Below are 18,521 nucleotides of genomic sequence, written 5' to 3' on the forward strand. Positions count from 1 at the left end.
GACAATGGTCTGTTTGAGGTTGTGCGGTTGTTTGAAGGCAAGAAGTGGGGGTATGGGGATGGCCTTGGCGAGATGTTCGTCTTCATCAATGACATGTTGAAGGCCATCTCACGTGAGAACACCATCCACCAGGTACACGGTACATACACTTGCAACTCGGCCAACGTTGTCTACCTGATACGCTGCAGGAAAGAATGTCCCGAGGCATGGTACATTGGGGAAACTATGCAGACGCTGCGACAACGGATGAATGAACACCGCTCAACAATCACCAGGCAAGACTGTTCTCTTCCTGTTGGGGAACATTTCAGCGGTCAGGGGCATTCGGCCTCTGATCTTCGGGTAAGCATTCTCCAAGGCGGCCTTCATGACACATGACAGCGCAGAATTGCTGAGCAGAGACTGATAGCCAAGTTCCGCACACATGAGGACGGCCTCAACCGGGATCTTGGGTTCATGTCACACTATCTGTAACCCCCCCACGACTTGCCTGGGCTTGCAAAATCTCACTAACTGTCCTGGCTGGAGACAATGCACATCTCTTTAACCTGTGCTTAACCCTCTCTCCACTCACATTGTCTGTACCTTTTGAGACTTGATTACCTGTAAAGACTCGCATTCCAACTATTATTTTGCAAATTGAGTTTGTGTCTTTATATGCCCTGTTTGTGAACTGAAATCCCACTCACCTGATGAGTCCGAAGATGTGCGGGTTAGGTTGATTGGCTGTGCTAAAAAATAAAATTGCCCTTTAGTGTCCTGGGATGCGTAGATTAGAGGGATTAGCGGGTAAAATATGTAGGGATATGGGGGTAGGGCCTGGGTGGGATTGTGGTTGGCGCAGACTCGATGGGCCGAATGGCCTCTTTCTGTACTGTAGGGTTTCTATGAAATTTCTATGAAAGGAGCAGCGCTCCGAAAGCTCGTGGCTTTTGCTACCAAATAAACCTGTTGGACTTTAACCTGGTGTTGTGAGACTTCTTACTGAGCCAATTTGTGCACAGCAAGCTCCCACAGAACAGTAGTATGATGATAGAACATAGACATACATAGAACAGTACAGCACAGAACAGGCCCTTTGGCCCACGATGTTGTGCCGAGCTTTATCTGAAACCAAGATCAAGCTATCCCACTCCCTATCATCCTGGTGTGCTCCTTGTGCCTATCCAATAACCGCTTAAATGTTCCTAAAGTGTCTGACTCCACTATCACTGCAGGCAGTCCATTCCACACCCCAACCACTCTCTGCGTAAAGAACCTACCTCTGATATCCTTCCTGTATTTCCCACCACGAACCCTATAGTTATGCCCCCTTGTAATAGCTCCATCCACCCGAGGAAATAGTCTTTGAACTTTCACTCTATCTATCCCCTTCATCATTTTATAAACCTCTATTAAGTCTCCCCTCAGCCTCCTCCGCTCCAGAGAGAACAGCCCTAGCTCCCTCAACCTTTCCTCATAAGACCTACCCTCCAAACCAGGCAGCATCCTGGTAAATCTCCTCTGCACTCTTTCCAGCGCTTCCACATCCTTCTTATAGTGAGGTGACCAGAACTGCACACAATATTCCAAATGTGGTCTCACCAAGGTCCTGTACAGTTGCAGCATAACCCCACGGCTCTTAAACTCCAACCCCCTGTTAATAAAAGCTAACACACTATAGGCCTTCTTCACAGCTCTATCCACTTGAGTGGCAACCTTTAGAGATCTGTGGATATGGACCCCAAGTCCTCTCTGTTCCTCCACAGTCTTCAGAACCCTACCTTTGACCCTGTAATCCACATTTAAATTAGTCCTACCAAAATAAGATAAGTTTACCATCTTGTGATATTCCACCAATATTCATTACAAGCCCACCGACTCCCACCGCTACCTCGGCTGCGGCCCCTCACACCCGGCTCTCTGTAAGAACTCCATCTTATTCTTCCACTTTCTCCAAGTCTGCCGCATCTGTCCTGATGATGCAACCTTTGAAAACGGTGTCTCTGACATGGTGGCACAGTGGATATAAAGTTAAAGTTTATTTATTAGTCACAAGTAAGGCTTATATTAACACTGCAATGAAGTTACTGTGAAATTCCCCTAGGCGCCACACTCCGGCGCCTGTTCAGGTCAACCAGATCGGTTTTTTCCAGCAATCGACAATGGTTTTGGAGCCATCAGTAGATGTTTAATTCCAGATATCATTTTAATTAAATTCAAATTCCACCATTGGCTGTGGCGGGATTCGAACCCGGGTCCCTGGAACATTAGCTGAGTTTCTGGATTAATAGTCCAGCAATAATACCACTGGAATGTCTCCTCCTCTTGAAATAATCACACTTGTAAATTAAAAGTGCTGGAACTTCATCAAGTGCATTTCTTTCAGCTTTTCATGTAGGTGCCAGACTGATAGACATTGTTCCTTGGCACATGGCTGCAGTGCGATAATGAATGTGATACCCCAGGATACATAATCACTCAGTAATTAGTTTCCATAGCACTTTACGAATAATATACCAATGTCACAACATACCACCGGCGTCTGGGCAATGTATGAGCAATATCAACACTCTCCTGAATAGCAGGTATATGACCAATTCTCTCTTGAATTTCCTGAAATTCTGCTGGTCACTGCTGCCTCCCTGAGCTGTGCAGAGTTAAGATGTGGAGATGCCGGCGTTGGACTGGGGTGAACACGGTAAGAAGTCTCACAACACCAGGTTAAAGTCCAACAGGTTTATTTGGTAGCAAATACCATAAGCTTTCGGAGCGTGCTGCTCCTTCGTCAGATGGAGTGGAGATGTTTCCACTCCATCTGACGAAGGAGCAGTGCTCCGAAAGCTTATGATATTTGCTACCAAATAAACCTGTTGGACTTTAACCTGGTGTTGTGAGACTTCTTACAGAGTTAAGAGCACAGTTGATGTTAAACACTCGGGTATTCCAAATCCCAGATTGGAAGGTGGGAATGCCTGTATTTGGCAATTGGTAAATTGTGAAGAAAGATGTGAAGAACATGATGCTGATTTTAAACAAAATAAATGTTTATTAATAAATGGTTAAGAAGGCGTATGGTGTGCTGGCCTTCAACAATTGAGGGATTGAGTTTAGGAGTCGGGAGATAATGATGCAGCTATATAAGACCCTTGTCAGACCCCACTTGGAGTACTGTGCTCAGTTCTGGTTGCCTCATTACAGGAGGGATGTGGAAATGATTGAAAGGGTGCAGAGAAGATTTACAAGGATGTTGCCTGGATTGGGTGGCATGCCTTATGAGGATAGGTTGAGGGAGCTCGGTCTTTTCTCCTTGGAGAGACGAAGGATGAGAGGTGACCTGATAGAAGTGTACAAGATGTTGAGAGGTATAGATTGGGTGGATTCTCGGAGGCTTTTTTCCAGGGCTGAAATGGCTGCTACGAGAGGACACAGGTTTAAGGTGCTGGGGAGTAGGTACAGAGGAGATGTCAGGGGTAAATATTTCACTCAGAGGGTGGTGGGTGAGTGGAATCGGCTGCCATCAGTAGTGGTGGAGGCAAACTCGATAGGGTCTTTTAAGAGACTTCTGGATGAGTACATGGGACTTAATAGGATTGAGGGTTATAGGTAAGCCTATATATAAGTCTAGATAGGTAGGGACATGACCGATGCAACTTGTGGGCCGAAGGGCCTGTTTGTGCTGTATTTTTTCTATGTTCTATGTTCTAAACAGTAAAACACACAAGAAAATCAACTAGAAGTACAGTTAACTACCTTAATGGCTTTACACAGTCTCTTTAAATTTACCTAGTTCCAAATCCCCATAGGTATTAAAATTATAAATAAAATCCAAGACTTGTTACCACACCTGGCACCTATATCTTTTGGGGTTCCTTCTGACTTGGGATAGAGACAACTGACTTCTCAAACTGGTTTTCTCCAGGGCAGCTTGTTGGGAGTGGACAACTTTCTGCTGTGGGCTGTGATCTCAAAAACAGCTCCCTTGCATAAGGTGAACTTGCCTCTGATGTACTGGTTTTTCCTCTTCTGATCTTCCCTGACCAGAACTAGTCTTCTCCAAAGTCACTCTTAATTACTTCAAGTAAAGTTTATTTATTAGTCACAAGTAGTCTTACATTCACACTGCAATGAAGTTACTGTGAAAATCCCCTAGTCGCCACACTCCGGTGCCTGTTCGGGTACATTGAGAAAGAATTTGGCATGACCAATTCACCTAACCTGCACGTCTTTTGGACTGTGGGAGTAAACTGGAGCACGCGGAGGAAACCCACGCAGACACGGGGAGAACGTGCAAACTCCACACAGACAGTGACCCAAGCCGGGAATCGAACCCAGGTCCCTGGCACTGCGAGGCAGCAGTGCTAACCACTGTGCCGCCCAGTTACTTTTATTGTGAAAGAGTAAAGCTCCCTCTACACTGTCCCCATGGGGTTGTGAAATTCAACCCATCTTCTCTTTGAACTTTTATCATCTTTACTTTTGACTTTTGAAACTCTATCCTCCGTTGCTACCAACCTGCCTAAAGTAAACATGTGTTTACAGTGTTGTTAAGCTAATCAATGTATCAATACTCTAGTTCCAGCAACGCGGCTAACATGTCTTTACTCCAATTTCCATTTTAAAACAGTTTGTTTTTCTTTAAACATACAACCACCAGAACACCTGTCGAATTATTGGATTCCTTACTTTTTTATCACAATTTACAATGGAAACCTATCAAGGTCACTTCCTTCTGTGAGGTGATTCATTTTGGTAGGACAAATTTAAATGTGGATTACAGGGTCAAAGGTAGGGTTCTGAAGACTGTGGAGGAACAGAGAGATCTTGGGGTCCATATCCACAGATCTCTAAAGGTTGCCAGTCAAGTGGATAGAGCTGTGAAGAAGGCCTATAGTGTGTTAGCTTTTATTAACAGGGGGTTGGAGTTTAAGAGCCGTGGGGTTATGCTGCAACTGTACAGGACCTTGGTGAGACCACATTTGGAATATTGTGTGCAGTTCTGGTCACCTCACTATAAGAAGGATGTGGAAGCGCTGGAAAGAGTGCAGAGGAGATTTACCAGGATGCTGCCTGGTTTGGAGGGTAGGTCATATGAGGAAAGGTTGAGGGAGCTAGGGCTGTTCTCTCTGGAGCGGAGGAGGCTGAGGGGAGACTTAATAGAGGTGTATAAAATGATGAAGGGGATAGATAGAGTGAAAGTTCAAAGACTATTTCCTCGGGTGGATGGAGCTATTACAAGGGGGCATAACTATAGGGTTCGTGGTGGGAGATACAGGACGGATATCAGAGGTAGGTTCTTTACGCAGACAGTGGTTGGGGTGTGGAATGGACTGCCTGCAGTGATAGTGGAGTCAGACACTTTAGAAACATTTAAGCGGTTATTGGATAGGCACATGGAGCACACCAGGATGATAGGGAGTGGGATAGCTTGATCTTGGTTTCAGATAAAGCTCGGCACAACATCGTGGGCCGAAGGGCCTGTTCTGTGCTGTACTATTCTGTGTTCTGTGTTCTGTGTTCTGCATCAGTGTTTGTTTAGCCAAGTACCTGAGCAATGGAGCAAGTTATTCATACGACTCGCTGTAAATGGTGATGTAGAGATAATGTGTTCACGTCATCACTAATTGGATATGGAGCAGGAAAACCTTGCTCATCCGCACAGAAAAAAAACTAACAGCGCTTTCAACACAAACACATAGAAACAGACATAAAGATAGGAGGCGGCCATTCGGCCCTTCGAGCCTGCTCCTCCATTCATCATGATCATGGCTGATCATCCAAACTCCTAATCCTGCTTTCTCCCCATAACCTTTGATCCCATTCGCCCCAAGTGTTATATCCAGCCGCCTCTTTCCTAACTCCAGTCTGAATATTCACACCTTCGGCTAAAAGATGTGAATCAATGTTATTTTTTCTCCTTCCTGGCTTTGAAGCTTAAGGTTTCTGAATTTCATTTTTCACCTTTCCCGACAATCCAATCTTTCACTTCAAGGAAAGTGAGTCCTCTGCCCTTTGTGAACAAACCAAATCAAACCAAACCATAGCCAATAGAGTATTTAGTTGTAATGTTGGAAATGTAATAGTCAGTTCATAGAATCCCTACAGTGCAGAAGGAGGCCATTTGGCCCATCGAGCCTGCACCGACAACAATCCCACCCCAGGCCCTATCCTCGTCACCCCAGATATTTACCCAATTAATCCCTCTAATCTACACTTCCCAGGACATTAAGGGGCAACTTAGCACGGCCAATCCACCTAACCCGCACGTCTTTTGGACTGTGGGAGGAAACCGGAGCACCCGGAGGAAACCTACGCAGACACGGGGAGAATGTGCAGATTCCACACAGTTACCCAAGCCGGGAATCGAACCCAGGTCCCTGGCGCTGTGAGGCAGCAGTGCTACCTACTGTGCCACCGTGCCGCCCATCAAACACACACATCAAACTCCCACAATTTTGCAGCACGGTGGCACAGTGGGTTAGCACTGCTGCCTCACAGCGCCAGGAACCCGAGTTCGATTCCCGACTTGGGTCACTGTCTGTGTGGAGTTTGCACGTTCTCCCCGTGTCTGCGTGGGTTTTCTCCGGGTGCTCTAGTTTTCTCCCACAGTCCAAAGATGTGCAGGTTAGGTTGTTTGGCCGTGATAAATTGACCCTAGTGTCAGGGAGATTAGCAGGGTAAATATGTGTGGTTACAGAAATAGGGCCTGGGTGGGATTGTGGTCGGTGCAGACTCGATAGGTCAAATGGCCTCCTTCTGCACAGTAGGGATGCTATGATTCTATAATGTGATAGGGGCCTGATAATGTACTTTTTAACATTGTTTGAGAGTAAAAACTGACCCAGGACTTTGGGCAGAACTCCCTTCTCTTTAAGACAATCCCATAGCATCCACTCAAGCAGGCAGGTGAGGCCTTGGTTTAGCACCTCATCCCTAAGCTGGAACCCCTGACAGTGCAGCACTCCCTCAGCACTGCACTCGGAGTGTCAGCCTGGATTTTTGTGCTCATGTCTGTGGAGTGGGACTTGAATCCATTTGGTTCCAGGGTGAGAGTGTGGACCACACAACCATGGCTGATACGACTGCAAATAGCGGCTTATTTACAAACTGATTGTGTTCAGCGATGGTAGAACTCATGTTGTGGTGTAAGGTCCTTCCAGGTCATTCCTGTCTTTCTAATCTGCGTTTTGTTTTCTCTTCCATGTCAGGTCCAATGTCTGGAGCGATGGGGTTCAGCACTGATCTATGGTGTCCCCAGGGACACACCATGCTGCTACGCTTACAAGATTCGGAGCTGCGACTGCTGGAGATGATGAAGAAGTGGATGAACAATCGAGTCAAAAGCGACCGGGAATACTCAGGGTTACTTCACCAAATGTTCTCCCAAGTAGAGAAACAGGAGTGCAGCCAGCAGGCCACAGGACTTGATTACATCAGTCAGGTCAACAAGGTAGGAGTGACCCACTGATTCAGGTCTAGTCTCTCTGGTTTATAGCATTGGCTCAGTGGATAACAGGGTCACAAGGTTATGGGTTTAAACAACGCTTCCCAGGTTTGAGCACACAATTCTTAGCTGACACTTTCAGTGCAGTACTGAGGGAGAGCTGCCCAGTTAGAGACACTGTCGTGTAAATCAGACATTAAACCCAGGCCTGTCTCTCCTCTCATCTTCCAAAAACTGCACAATTTCAAAGGCGAGCCGGGGTGTTAGCTCCAGTGCTTTGCCGATATTTATCCCTCAGTCAACATCACCGAGGCGGACAGTCATGGTAATTTCCACCTGGCTCCCTGCACTGTGAGCCTCAGGCCGGAATTCTCCGGTCTCTGATGCCCCACGACCGCTGCCAGAGAGAATGGAGCATTTGGCGCTCAACCGAAACGCCATTCACTGCAGTGGGACCAGAGAATCCCAGCCATGGGCCAGGTTGGAGATTTCAAGACTCAGAGTTACACAATAAACCATGAAGGGTTAGATACAGAGTAAAGCTGCCTCTACACTGTCCCCATCAAACACTCCCAGGACAGGTACAGCACAGGGTTAGATACAGAGTAAAGCTCCCTCTACACTGTCCCCATCAAACACTCCCAGGACAGGTACAGCACGGGGTTAGATACAGAGTAAAGCTCCCTCTACACTGTCCCCATCAAACACTCCCAGGACAGGTACAGCACGGGGTTAGATACAGAGTAAAGCTCCCTCTACACTGTCCCCATCAAACACTCCCAGGACAGGTACAGCACGGAGTTAATACAGAGTAAAGCTCCCTCTACACTGTCCCCATCAAACACTCCCAGGACAGGTACAGCACGGAGTTAGATACAGAGTAAAGGTCCCTCTACACTGTCCCCATCAAACCCTCCCAGGACAGGTACAGCACGGAGTTAGATCCAGAGTAAAGCTCCCTGTACATTATCCCCATCAAACACTCCCAGGACAGGTACAGCACGGAGTTAGATACAGAGTAAAGCTCCCTCTACACTGTCCCCATCAAACCCTCCCAGGACAGGTACAGCACGGAGTTAGATCCAGAGTAAAGCTCCCTGTACATTATCCCCATCAAACACTCCCAGGACAGGTACAGCACGGGGTTAGATACAGAGTAAAGCTCCCTGTACATTATCCCCATCAAACACTCCCAGGACAGGTACAGCACGGGGTTAGATACAGAATAAATCTCCCTCTACACTGTCCCCCATCAAACACTCCCAGGACAGGTACAGCACAGGGTTAGATACAGAGTAAAGCTCCCTCTACACTGTCCCCATCAAACGCTCCCAGATACAGCGTGGATGTGAACTCACTAATGTTAAATTTGTGTTTTTCGTGCTCCTTCAGTCCTGGTCGATGATTGTGAATCAGACGGAGATTTTGAGCCGAGTGATGCGGAAACATTCCGAGGATCTGAACTCAGGGCCGATTAACAAGCTGACATTGTTAATCCGCGACAAGCAACTGTTGAAGAAGAATTACAGTGACCAGTGGCAGCAGATCAACCAGGAGGTGATCAAGGTGAGGAGGCAGATTCTTTATCTCCCTTTCAACATGTTTGAAAAAAACCAATCCTTTCCTTTCACACATCATTACCCATTACTGAATGGCAGAGCAGGCTTGAGGGGCCGAGTAGCCTACTCCATACTTTCAATGTTTCTCTGAATGGTCTGGCTCTAATTAGGGTGGCACGGTGGCACAGTGGTTAGCACTTCTGCCTCACAGCGCCAGAGACCCGGGTTCAATTCCCGGCTCGGGTCACTGTCTGTGCGGAGTCTGCATGTTCTCCCCGTGTCTGCGTGGGTTTCCTCCGGGTGCTCCGGTTTCCTCCCCACAGCCCGAAAGACGTGCTGGTTAGGGTGCATTGGCCGTGCTAAATTCTCCCTCAGTGTACCTGAACAGGTGCCGGAGTGTGGCGACTGGGGGATTTCCACAGTAACTTCATTGCAGTGTTAATGTAAGCTTACTTGTGACACTAATAAATAAACTTTAAACTGAAAAGGTTCTTAAAGCCTTGTTCTGAACTTTGCCACCAGAGATAGTGGTTTCCCTCTGCCTAACCCATGAACTCCAATAATTGTCTTAACAAATAATGCACACAATTTGGTGGCTTGATTGCTCATAAGAATCAGTACGACACTGAGCAGTGCCTTTCCCCTGTGAGCCACTATGGGGTCATTTCATAGAATCCCTATAGTGCAGAAGGAGGCCATTCAGCCCATCGAGTCTGCACTGACCACAATCCCACCCATGCCCTATCCCCATAACCCCATGCATTTATCCTAGCTCGTCCCCCTGAAGCTAAGGGACAATTTAGCACGGCCAATCCACCTAACCCGCACATCTTTAGGTTGTTTTGTTCAGGTCTGGCCAGTGCCTGCCCTGAGTCACCAGTCTTGCCTTGTTCAAAGGTAGTGGAAACGTGAATGATTTTTTTAAGTCAGTGAGAGTTCCAACTTGTTCTGCCGGTTTCTTGGCTGCGTTCGTGCTTACATTTGGTCTTTCTTCATTGACCTGAGCCTTTCCAAAACCACCATCGGACTGTCACTGTGGTAGACACCCAGGTCAGGAAATTCTTGGGGGAATGAGTTGGGATGGGGAGAGGTAGATGGAGGGAGTAGGTTGGAGGGGTGTTTCAGAGGGGGAGAGAATGCAGAGATTCCCCTTCATTGGCAGAAATACAGTGGAGAAACCCTGTCCAGAAGGAGATCCAGAAAGGGGCGGCACGGTGGCACAGTGGTTAGCACTGCTGCCTCACAGCGCTAGGGACCTGGGTTCAATTCCAGCCTTGGGTCACTGCCTGTGTGGTGTTTGCACATTCTCTCTGTGTCTGCGCGGGTTTCCTCCGAGACTCTGGTTTCCTCCCACAGCCCTGGAGAAACCTGCCGGAATCCTCAGACGGACCCATGTACACTCCCCCTCTCACTGACTCTACCCACCCATTTACCCCCTCCCACAGCCCCATGTACACTCTCCCCTATCACTGACTCTACCCACCCATTTACCCCCTCCCACAGCCCCATGTACACTCCCCCTCTCACTGACTCTACCCACCCATTTAATCCCCTCCTACAGCCCCATGTACACTCCCCCTCTCACTGACTCTACCCACCCATTTAATCCCCTCCAGAGCCCCATGTACACTCTCCCCTCTCACTGACTCTACCCACCCATTTAATCCCCTCCTACAGCCCCATGTACACTCCCCCTCTCACTGACTCTACCCACCCATTTAATCCCCTCCAGAGCCCCATGTACACTCTCCCCTATCACTGACTCTACCCACCCATTTACCCCCTCCCACAGCCCCATGTACACTCCCCCTCTCACTGACTCTACCCACCCATTTAATCCCCTCCAGAGCCCCATGTACATTCTCCCCTATCACTGACTCTACCCACCCATTTACCCCCTCCCACAGCCCCATGTACACACTCCCCTATCACTGACTCTCCCCTATCACTGACTCTACCCACCCATTTAATTCCACCCCCCCACACTTATATATTCACCCTTCAATCCTATTCACAGGCAGGGATTTACTCTGTTCCCTTTCAACCAATTGTTGCAGCCTCATTTACGGTTCTTTAGTCTTGGCTTATGTTGAAATGAAGCCTCATTTACTCCCCTTTCCTTCGCTCACTTTACTGTATGAAAACTCCTCTCCTAGCCCCGACCCAATCCTCCCTCCTCCATTCCCCCACAATCCACATCTTTTCAAATTGCATTCTGTTCCAATGCCCTCTCATCATCTTCTTCATTTTAAGTTCTGGTGGTTTTTCCACCAGTGACCTTATCCTTTCCCTGGAACCGCTCAGTGAAGTTAGTTTCTTCTGAGTGGCTGAGTTTAAGAATGCTTCAGTCAGCACTTTGTGTTGCGAGTTCTTGCGCTTAACCCAAGCTGCTGTGGTTTACAGAACACACAGAGTGAAATTGAGAAGTTGAAGACACAGTATCGGCAGCAAGCCAAGGAGATGAACTCAGCAAAGCGGAAGTACCAGGAGGCCAGTAAAGGTGAGTGAAACAACAAGAGGCAGAGGAGAAAGCAGAAGCGGCACGGTGGCACAGTGGTTAGCACTGCTGCCTCACAGCGCCAGAGACCTGGGTTCAATTCCTGGCTTAGGTCACTGTTTGTGTGGAGTTTGCACGTTCTCCCCGTGTCTGCGTGGGTTTCCTCCGGGTGCTCCGGTTTCCTTCCACAGTCTGAAAGACGTGCTGGTTAGGGAGCATTGGCCGTGCTAAATTATCTCTCTGTGTACCTGAACAGGCGCCGAAGTGTGGCAACTAGGGGAATTTCACAGTAACTTCATTGCAGTGTTAATGTAGGCCTTACTTGTGACTAATAAATAAACTTTACTTTACTTTAGAAAGTGCAACAGACCAGACAGGTAAACTGAACACTGCACACACCTTGGGACACTGTTCCTTAAAGCCTAGCTCTTTCAACAAGCTTTTGGTCGCCCGTCCTTATATCTCCTAAAGTGTAACCTGTCAAATATTATCTGATGATGGTCCTGTGAAGCACAGGGTTGTGTTCATAGTTGGTTAGAACGCACCTGTTTGGTTCCCTTACCTCAGAAATTGTCACAGAGGGAGTGCAACAAAGATTCACCTGACTTATTCCGGAGATGGTGGGACTGTCTTAAGAAGAGAGATTAGGCAAACTGGGCCTGTATTCTCACGGCACGGTGGCACAGTGGTTAGCACTGCTGCCTCACAGCGTCAGGGACCCGGGTTCGATTCCTGGCTCGGGTCACTGTCTGTGTGGAGTCTGCACATTCTCCCCATGTCTACTTGGGTTTCCTCCCACAGTCCAAAGATTAGGTTAGGTGGATTGGCCATGCCAAATTGCCCCTTAGCGTCAGGGGGACTAGTTAGGATAAATGTATGGGGTTATGGGGATAGGGCCTGGGTGGGATTGTGGTCGGTGCAGACTCGATGGGCTGAATAGCCTCCTTCTGCACTGTATAATTTTATGATACTCTATGAATGAGAGGTGATCTCATTGAACACTACAAAATATTGAAAGGAACAGGCAGGATAGATACAGGTAAGATGTGACCTTTGGTTGGGGAGTCTAGAACCAGAAGGCACAATTTCAAAATAAGGGGTAGGTCACTTAAGATCAAGATGAGGAGAAATTTCTTTACACAGAGGGTTGAAATCCTCTACCCCAGAGGGCTGTGGAAGCTCAGTCATTGAGTGTGTTTAGGCTGGAGATGGATATATTTCTGATTAAAATAACATAAAGGACTATGAGGATAGTGGGTGTAAAAGGCATTGAAGTATCTGATCATACATAATCGTATGAAATGGCAGAGCAGGCTCTATGGGTTGAATGGTCTACTCCTGTTCCTTTGTTAAGGCACCATACAAATGCAAGTTGTTGATACCTAACTATGTGGGGGGTAGGATTAGTATGTTTGTGGATGACACAAAGATTGTCCAGCTGGTTAACAGTAAGGCTGGGTGTCTTGGGCTACAAGAAAATATAGACAGAATGGACAAATGGACAGATAAGTGGTAGGTGGAATTTAACCCTGAAAAGTGTGGGGTTATACACTTTGGGAGGAGTAATTTGACAAGGAAGTATCCAATGAACAGCATGAGACGAGGAAGTTTTGTCGAACAAAGGGACCTTGACATGTTTGTCCGCAGATCTCTGAAGGCAGAAGGACATAGTAATAGGATGGTGAAAAGGGCATAGGGGACATTTGCCTTTATCAATTGAGGCATAGATTACAAAAGCAGGGAAGTCATGTTGGAGTTTTATGGAACTTTGGTGAGGCCACAGCTGGAGTTCTGGTCGCCACATTATAGGAAGGATGTGATTGCACTGGAGGGGGTGCAGAGGAGATTCACCAGGATGCTGCCTGGGATGGAACATTTAAGTTATGAAGAGAGGTTGGGTAGGCTTGGGTTGTTTTCTCTGGAGCAGAAAAGGCTGAGGGGGTGACCTGATTGAGGTGTACAAGATTATGAGGGGCATGGACAGGGTGGATAGGGAGCAGCTGTTCCCCTAAGTTGAAGGGTCAGCGTGAGGGGATATAGGTTCAAGGTGAGGGGCAGGAGGTTTAGGGGGGATGTGAGGAAAGACCTTTTTACCCAGAGAGTGGTGACGGTCTGGAATGCGCTGCCTGGGAGGGTGGTGGAGGCGGGTTGCCTCACATCCTTTAAAAAGTACCTGGATGAGTACTTGGCACGCCATAACATTCAGGGCTATGGGCCAAGTGGTGGTAAATGGGATTAGGTGGGAGTTCAGGTGTTTCTTGCATGTCGCTGCAGACTCGATGGGCCGAAGGGCTTCTTCAGCACTGTATGATTCTATGATTCTTTCTAGGGAAACATTTATGGAAAATGACACTCAGATCCTACAGAATTAGAAACCTTGGTTCGAGATGCAGTTCTCCTCCCTCTGATAATTACGATGGGTTTGGACTGTCTGCATCCTATTTGAAATTGCCTCTAACTTGATGGTCTTGCTCAGAGATGCCACTGAAGAAGCTAGATTGGGAAATGAGAGATGTCGTGTTGGTGGCATCGTGCAGAGGCAGACTAACAGTTATGGGGCTCAGCTTCATTTTCAGGGTCCCCCTTACCCTGGAATCAGGAGGCTGACGCCCAATCTGCACGCACACTCTCTGTTCACCCCACCCCCTCACACTCACTCTCCCCAACCCCTCCCCCTGCCCCGACTACCACCACAGTGGTGGCGTATTGAATTTTGAGGTAGAGGAGCTCTAAGTAAATGTGTTGGGCATGTAATTTTTCAATATTCTATTACGTTGTTTTCCTATGTAGTAATTATTTGAGTCTCCAAACGTCAGAAAAACTATGTTTTTTAAATATTAGTGCCAGTTGGCCTTTTTTTTGGAAAAATTAATCATTGAATCATTAGTCTTTAGGACATGATGTGGAGTTGCCGACGTTGGACTGGGGTGGGCACTGTAAGTAGTCTCACAACACCAGGTTAAAGTCCAACAGGTTTATTTGGTAGCACGAGCTTTCAGAGCGCTGCGCCTTCACCAGGTGAGTGCTCCGAAAGCTTGTGCTACCAAATAAACCTGTTGGACTTTAACCTGGTGTTGTGAGACTTCTTACTGTCTTTAGCAGTTAGTAATTCAGGATGCAACGGTTTAATTATGTAATGTACCTTTATTCCTCTGTTCCTGTCCAGATAATAAAGAAAGAGCCTTGGCAAGCATTCATGCATCAAGCTCTTTCAAGTTGGTGGCATGGTAGCACAGTGGTTAGCACTGCTGCCTCACAGCGCCAGGGATCCGGGTTCGATTCCTGACTTGGGTCACTGTCTGAGCGGAGTCTGCACGTTCTCCCCATGTCTGCGTGGGTTTCCCGCGGGTGCTCCGGTTAACTCCCACAGTCCAAAAGATGTGCTGGTTAGGGTGCATTGGCCGTGCTAAATTCTCCCTCAGTGTACCCGAACAGGAACCGGACTGGGACAACTAGGGGATTTTCACAGTAACTTTATTGCAGTGTTAATGCAAGCCTACTTGTGACACTAATAAATAAACTTTAAACTCTCTCGTCAGTCAATTTAAATCTCAAAGAGCTATTTGTCAGCTAAATTATTATCTCGCATAGTAACACTCTGATTTTCTACAGCATTTGAGATTAAATGTTATCGGGTCCAGCAACCTGAGCAATTTTCAGTGTCTCAAACCAAGCTAAGGCCATTTAAGTGTTTACATTCATAGAGTCAATATCTTAAGCGTGTATACCTACCGCTGTATTATCTTCAATAGTGAAAATTAATTCAAAACATATATATTTACATTTCAGTCACATCCTACTCCAATGCTAACTGCCATGCAAATCATTTAAAGGACTTAAGTGGATTTTTTGGCCACTAACAGAATTTATAAAGCTTTATCATGGGAATTCCACCTGATCAGTTGTTTCTTGCCAATGCATTTCTGGCATTCTGGGGTGGCACAGTGGTTAGCACTGCTGCCTCACAGTGCCAGGGACTCAGGTTCGATTCCCGGCTTGGGTCAGTGTGTGTGGAGTTTGCAGATTCTCCCCGTGTCTGTGTGGGTTTCTTCCGGGTGCTCCGGTTTCCTCCCACACTCCAAAGATGTGCAGGTCAGGTGGATTGGCCATGCTAAATTGTCCTTAGTGTCAGGGGGATTAGCAAGAGTAAATACGTGGGGTTACGAGGATGGGGCCTGGGTGGGATTGTGGTCGGTGCAAGCTCGATGGGCCAAATGGCCTCCTCCTGCACTGTAGAGATTCTATGATTCTTCTATTCCATGATTCTATTTAGTTGTGGCTTTAGTTAATTTCAGCAGTATTTATACATGCAATCTTGCCAATGTTTTATACTTTGAAGTATTTATTTTTGCAGTTACTTTCTGATTATTTATAACCTTTTTTTTCCCCTCTATAACGTATTTTCTTCAACTAGCACACCCCAGCTCCAATTTCTTAACCCTCTACTTATACCCAAAAATTGAACCCATTCTTACAGCAGCTTCTAGGTTGTCTGCAGCAATAATTTTATCAGCAAAATGAAATATGATGATACAACAACCGTTGACATGAACTGAGTGGTTGTTAGGACATGGAATGTTCCCACCAAAAACAGTGACAGGAATAGACTCCATCATATGTTTCATATCTTAAGTTAAAGAAAGAGAAATATCGGAAATAGAATGACAGGGAGAGTTCTTTCTGAAGGCCAAATAGCTCCCATCTGTGCTTTGAAGGTTCCCAGAAGGAGATCAGATATCGGGGGCGATTCTCCCCCAAAAAATCTAAGTGTCGAATTTGTGTAAAAACTGGAGTAAATCCAGTGTAAAAACTGGAGTAAATCACTCATTCTCAAAATGAATCTCCTATACTCTGTGCACGGCGGAGTTCCCTAGTGTGATTCACTCCAGAAACAGGGGCAGGGCCTATTCCCGCTGGAGAGGCCGGCAGCGTAGCGCTGAGTGGGCCACTGCGCATGCGCCAATCTGTCAGTGCCGAGATTGGCGCATGCACAGAGGCCCCTCTCTGCTGGCCTCCCGATCACTGGCCAGCCCTGCTGGCCCCTCCGGATGTGTCCAGGCCCAGCTCTGACACCGCCCCCCCCCCGCACTGACATTCCCAAACTCCTCCCTCCACAGAGTGGCAGCGAGACCCCCGTTCCCACCGATCGCCCCATCAGGCTCCTGCCCCATTAGGCCCCACCCCTTTGGCACTGCCCCATGCCCGGTGGCCACAGCCAAGGTGCCCCCTGGACATTGGCACTTTGCCCCTTGGGCAGTGCCAGGGGGGCCCAGGCTGGCACTACCAAGATGGCAATGTCCAGGGGGCATAACCCCCACCCCCTCCAGTGCCAGACCCTCCGGGGGAGCCTCAGTTGTTCACTCCAGCGGGGTTGGGCCGCCAGCTCCCCACAAGTGGGGAGCTATACTAAACCCCACTGAAGATTTCAGTCCCGGGCGCACTAATAGGATTTAAATAGCATGTAAATGAGCTGCTGCATATATTGTGCTGTTTCTGATCTAGCCTTGATGTTAATGTCGAGGGGTGCAGGCGTAGGGAGGGGTGCAGGCGTAGGGAGGGGTGCAGGCGTAGGGAGGGGTGCAGGCGTAGGGAGGGGTGCAGGCGTAGGGAGGGGTGCAGGCGTAGGGAGGGGTGCAGGCGTAGGGAGGGGTGCAGGTGTAGGGGTGTGAACTTTGCTTTAGTGCTCACCAGTCTGTGACCGATTGCTCAATTGGAAAGATTGACTGAGCAAGATCCCCCCAGGTGAATATCCCTCACCTCAGTGAGGTCAACAGTTTTATTAAAAAATGTCTCTGATTGTGTGAGTTTCCTTTTAAATCCAGACCGAGACCGAGACAGAATGAGGGATAAATATGTCAAGGCCACCATGAAGATGCACCTACTCCACAATCAGTATGTACTCGCTGTCAAATCCGCAGAAGTCCATCACCAGCACTATTATCAACAGGGTTTGCCAGGACTGCTCCACACTCTGCAGGAACTGCACGAGGAGATGGTTTTAATTCTGTAAGTACCTTGCTTCTTGGAGACAGGTGGCTCGTTCAGTTTCGCTGGGAGAAGGGGAGGGTTCAGCTTCAGATTCCAAACTAAATAATCTAGTACATTACAGCTCACATTTCACAAGGTCCCACATGGCAGACTGGTCAAGAAAAAAAGAAGAATCCCAATCCTACAGGGGAGGGTGGCGAGTTTGACCCAAAATTGTCTCAGCAACACGAAACAAAGAGTAATGGTCAATGGATGTTTTTGCGAATGGAAAACAGTTTGCAATGGTGTTCCACAGGCCTCAGTGTTGGGGTATTTATTATTTGTTATGTGGAGATGCCGGCATTGGACTGGGGTGGGGCACAGTAAGAAGTCTCACAACACCAGGTTAAAGCCCAACAGGTTTATTTGGCAGCACGAGCTCCAAATTGCCGAGCAGAAACTGATAGCCATGTTCCGCACACATGAGGACGGCCTCAACCGGGATCTTGGGTTCATGTCACACTATCTGTAACCCCCACGACTTGCCTGGGCTTGCAAAATCTCACTAACTGTGAGAGAGGGTTAACCTGTGCTTAACCCTCTCTCCACTCACATTGTCTGTACCTGTAAAGACTTGATTACCTGTAAAGACTCGCATTACAACCATTATCTTGTAAACTGAGTTTGTGTCTATTTATGCCCTGTTTGTGAACACAACTCCTCACTCATCTGATGAAGGGGCAGTGATCCAAAAGCTTGTGCTATCAAATAAACCTATTGGACTTTAACCTGGTGTTGTGAGACTACTTGTTATTTGTTGTATAGATTGTATAGATGTGGATTTACATGGGAGAAGCATGATTGGGAAATTTGCAGATGACACAACAATTGGATGTGTAGTTGACAGTGAAAAGGATAGCTGTTGATTCCAAGATGGTACCAGTGGCTTGGTTGAATGGATGAAAAATGGAATTTAATCTGGAAAAGTGTGAGATGATGCATTTGTGGGAGGACAAACAAAGCAAGGGAATTCTCAATAAACAGGAGGATATTGAGGGATCCAAGAAGTGAGCGA

The 18,521-nt window shown here is 47.4% G+C and overlaps 1 protein-coding gene across 1 annotated transcript in view; it reads left to right on the forward strand.

Annotated features, from left to right (window-relative positions):
- Positions 1–18,521, forward strand: part of fes (FES proto-oncogene, tyrosine kinase) — a 68,884-nt gene that overhangs the window by 23,995 nt on the left and 26,368 nt on the right. Inside the window, exons 2-5 of the mRNA XM_078199963.1 lie at positions 7,188–7,429; positions 8,816–8,989; positions 11,386–11,482; positions 17,302–17,485. Of these exons, the coding sequence (XP_078056089.1) occupies positions 7,193–7,429; positions 8,816–8,989; positions 11,386–11,482; positions 17,302–17,485 (692 nt within the window). The 5' untranslated portion in view covers positions 7,188–7,192. The remainder of the gene's footprint in view (positions 1–7,187; positions 7,430–8,815; positions 8,990–11,385; positions 11,483–17,301; positions 17,486–18,521) is intronic.

The sequence above is a fragment of the Mustelus asterias genome, chromosome 29 (assembly GCF_964213995.1).
Source record: "Mustelus asterias chromosome 29, sMusAst1.hap1.1, whole genome shotgun sequence".
Taxonomy (NCBI): domain Eukaryota; kingdom Metazoa; phylum Chordata; class Chondrichthyes; order Carcharhiniformes; family Triakidae; genus Mustelus; species Mustelus asterias.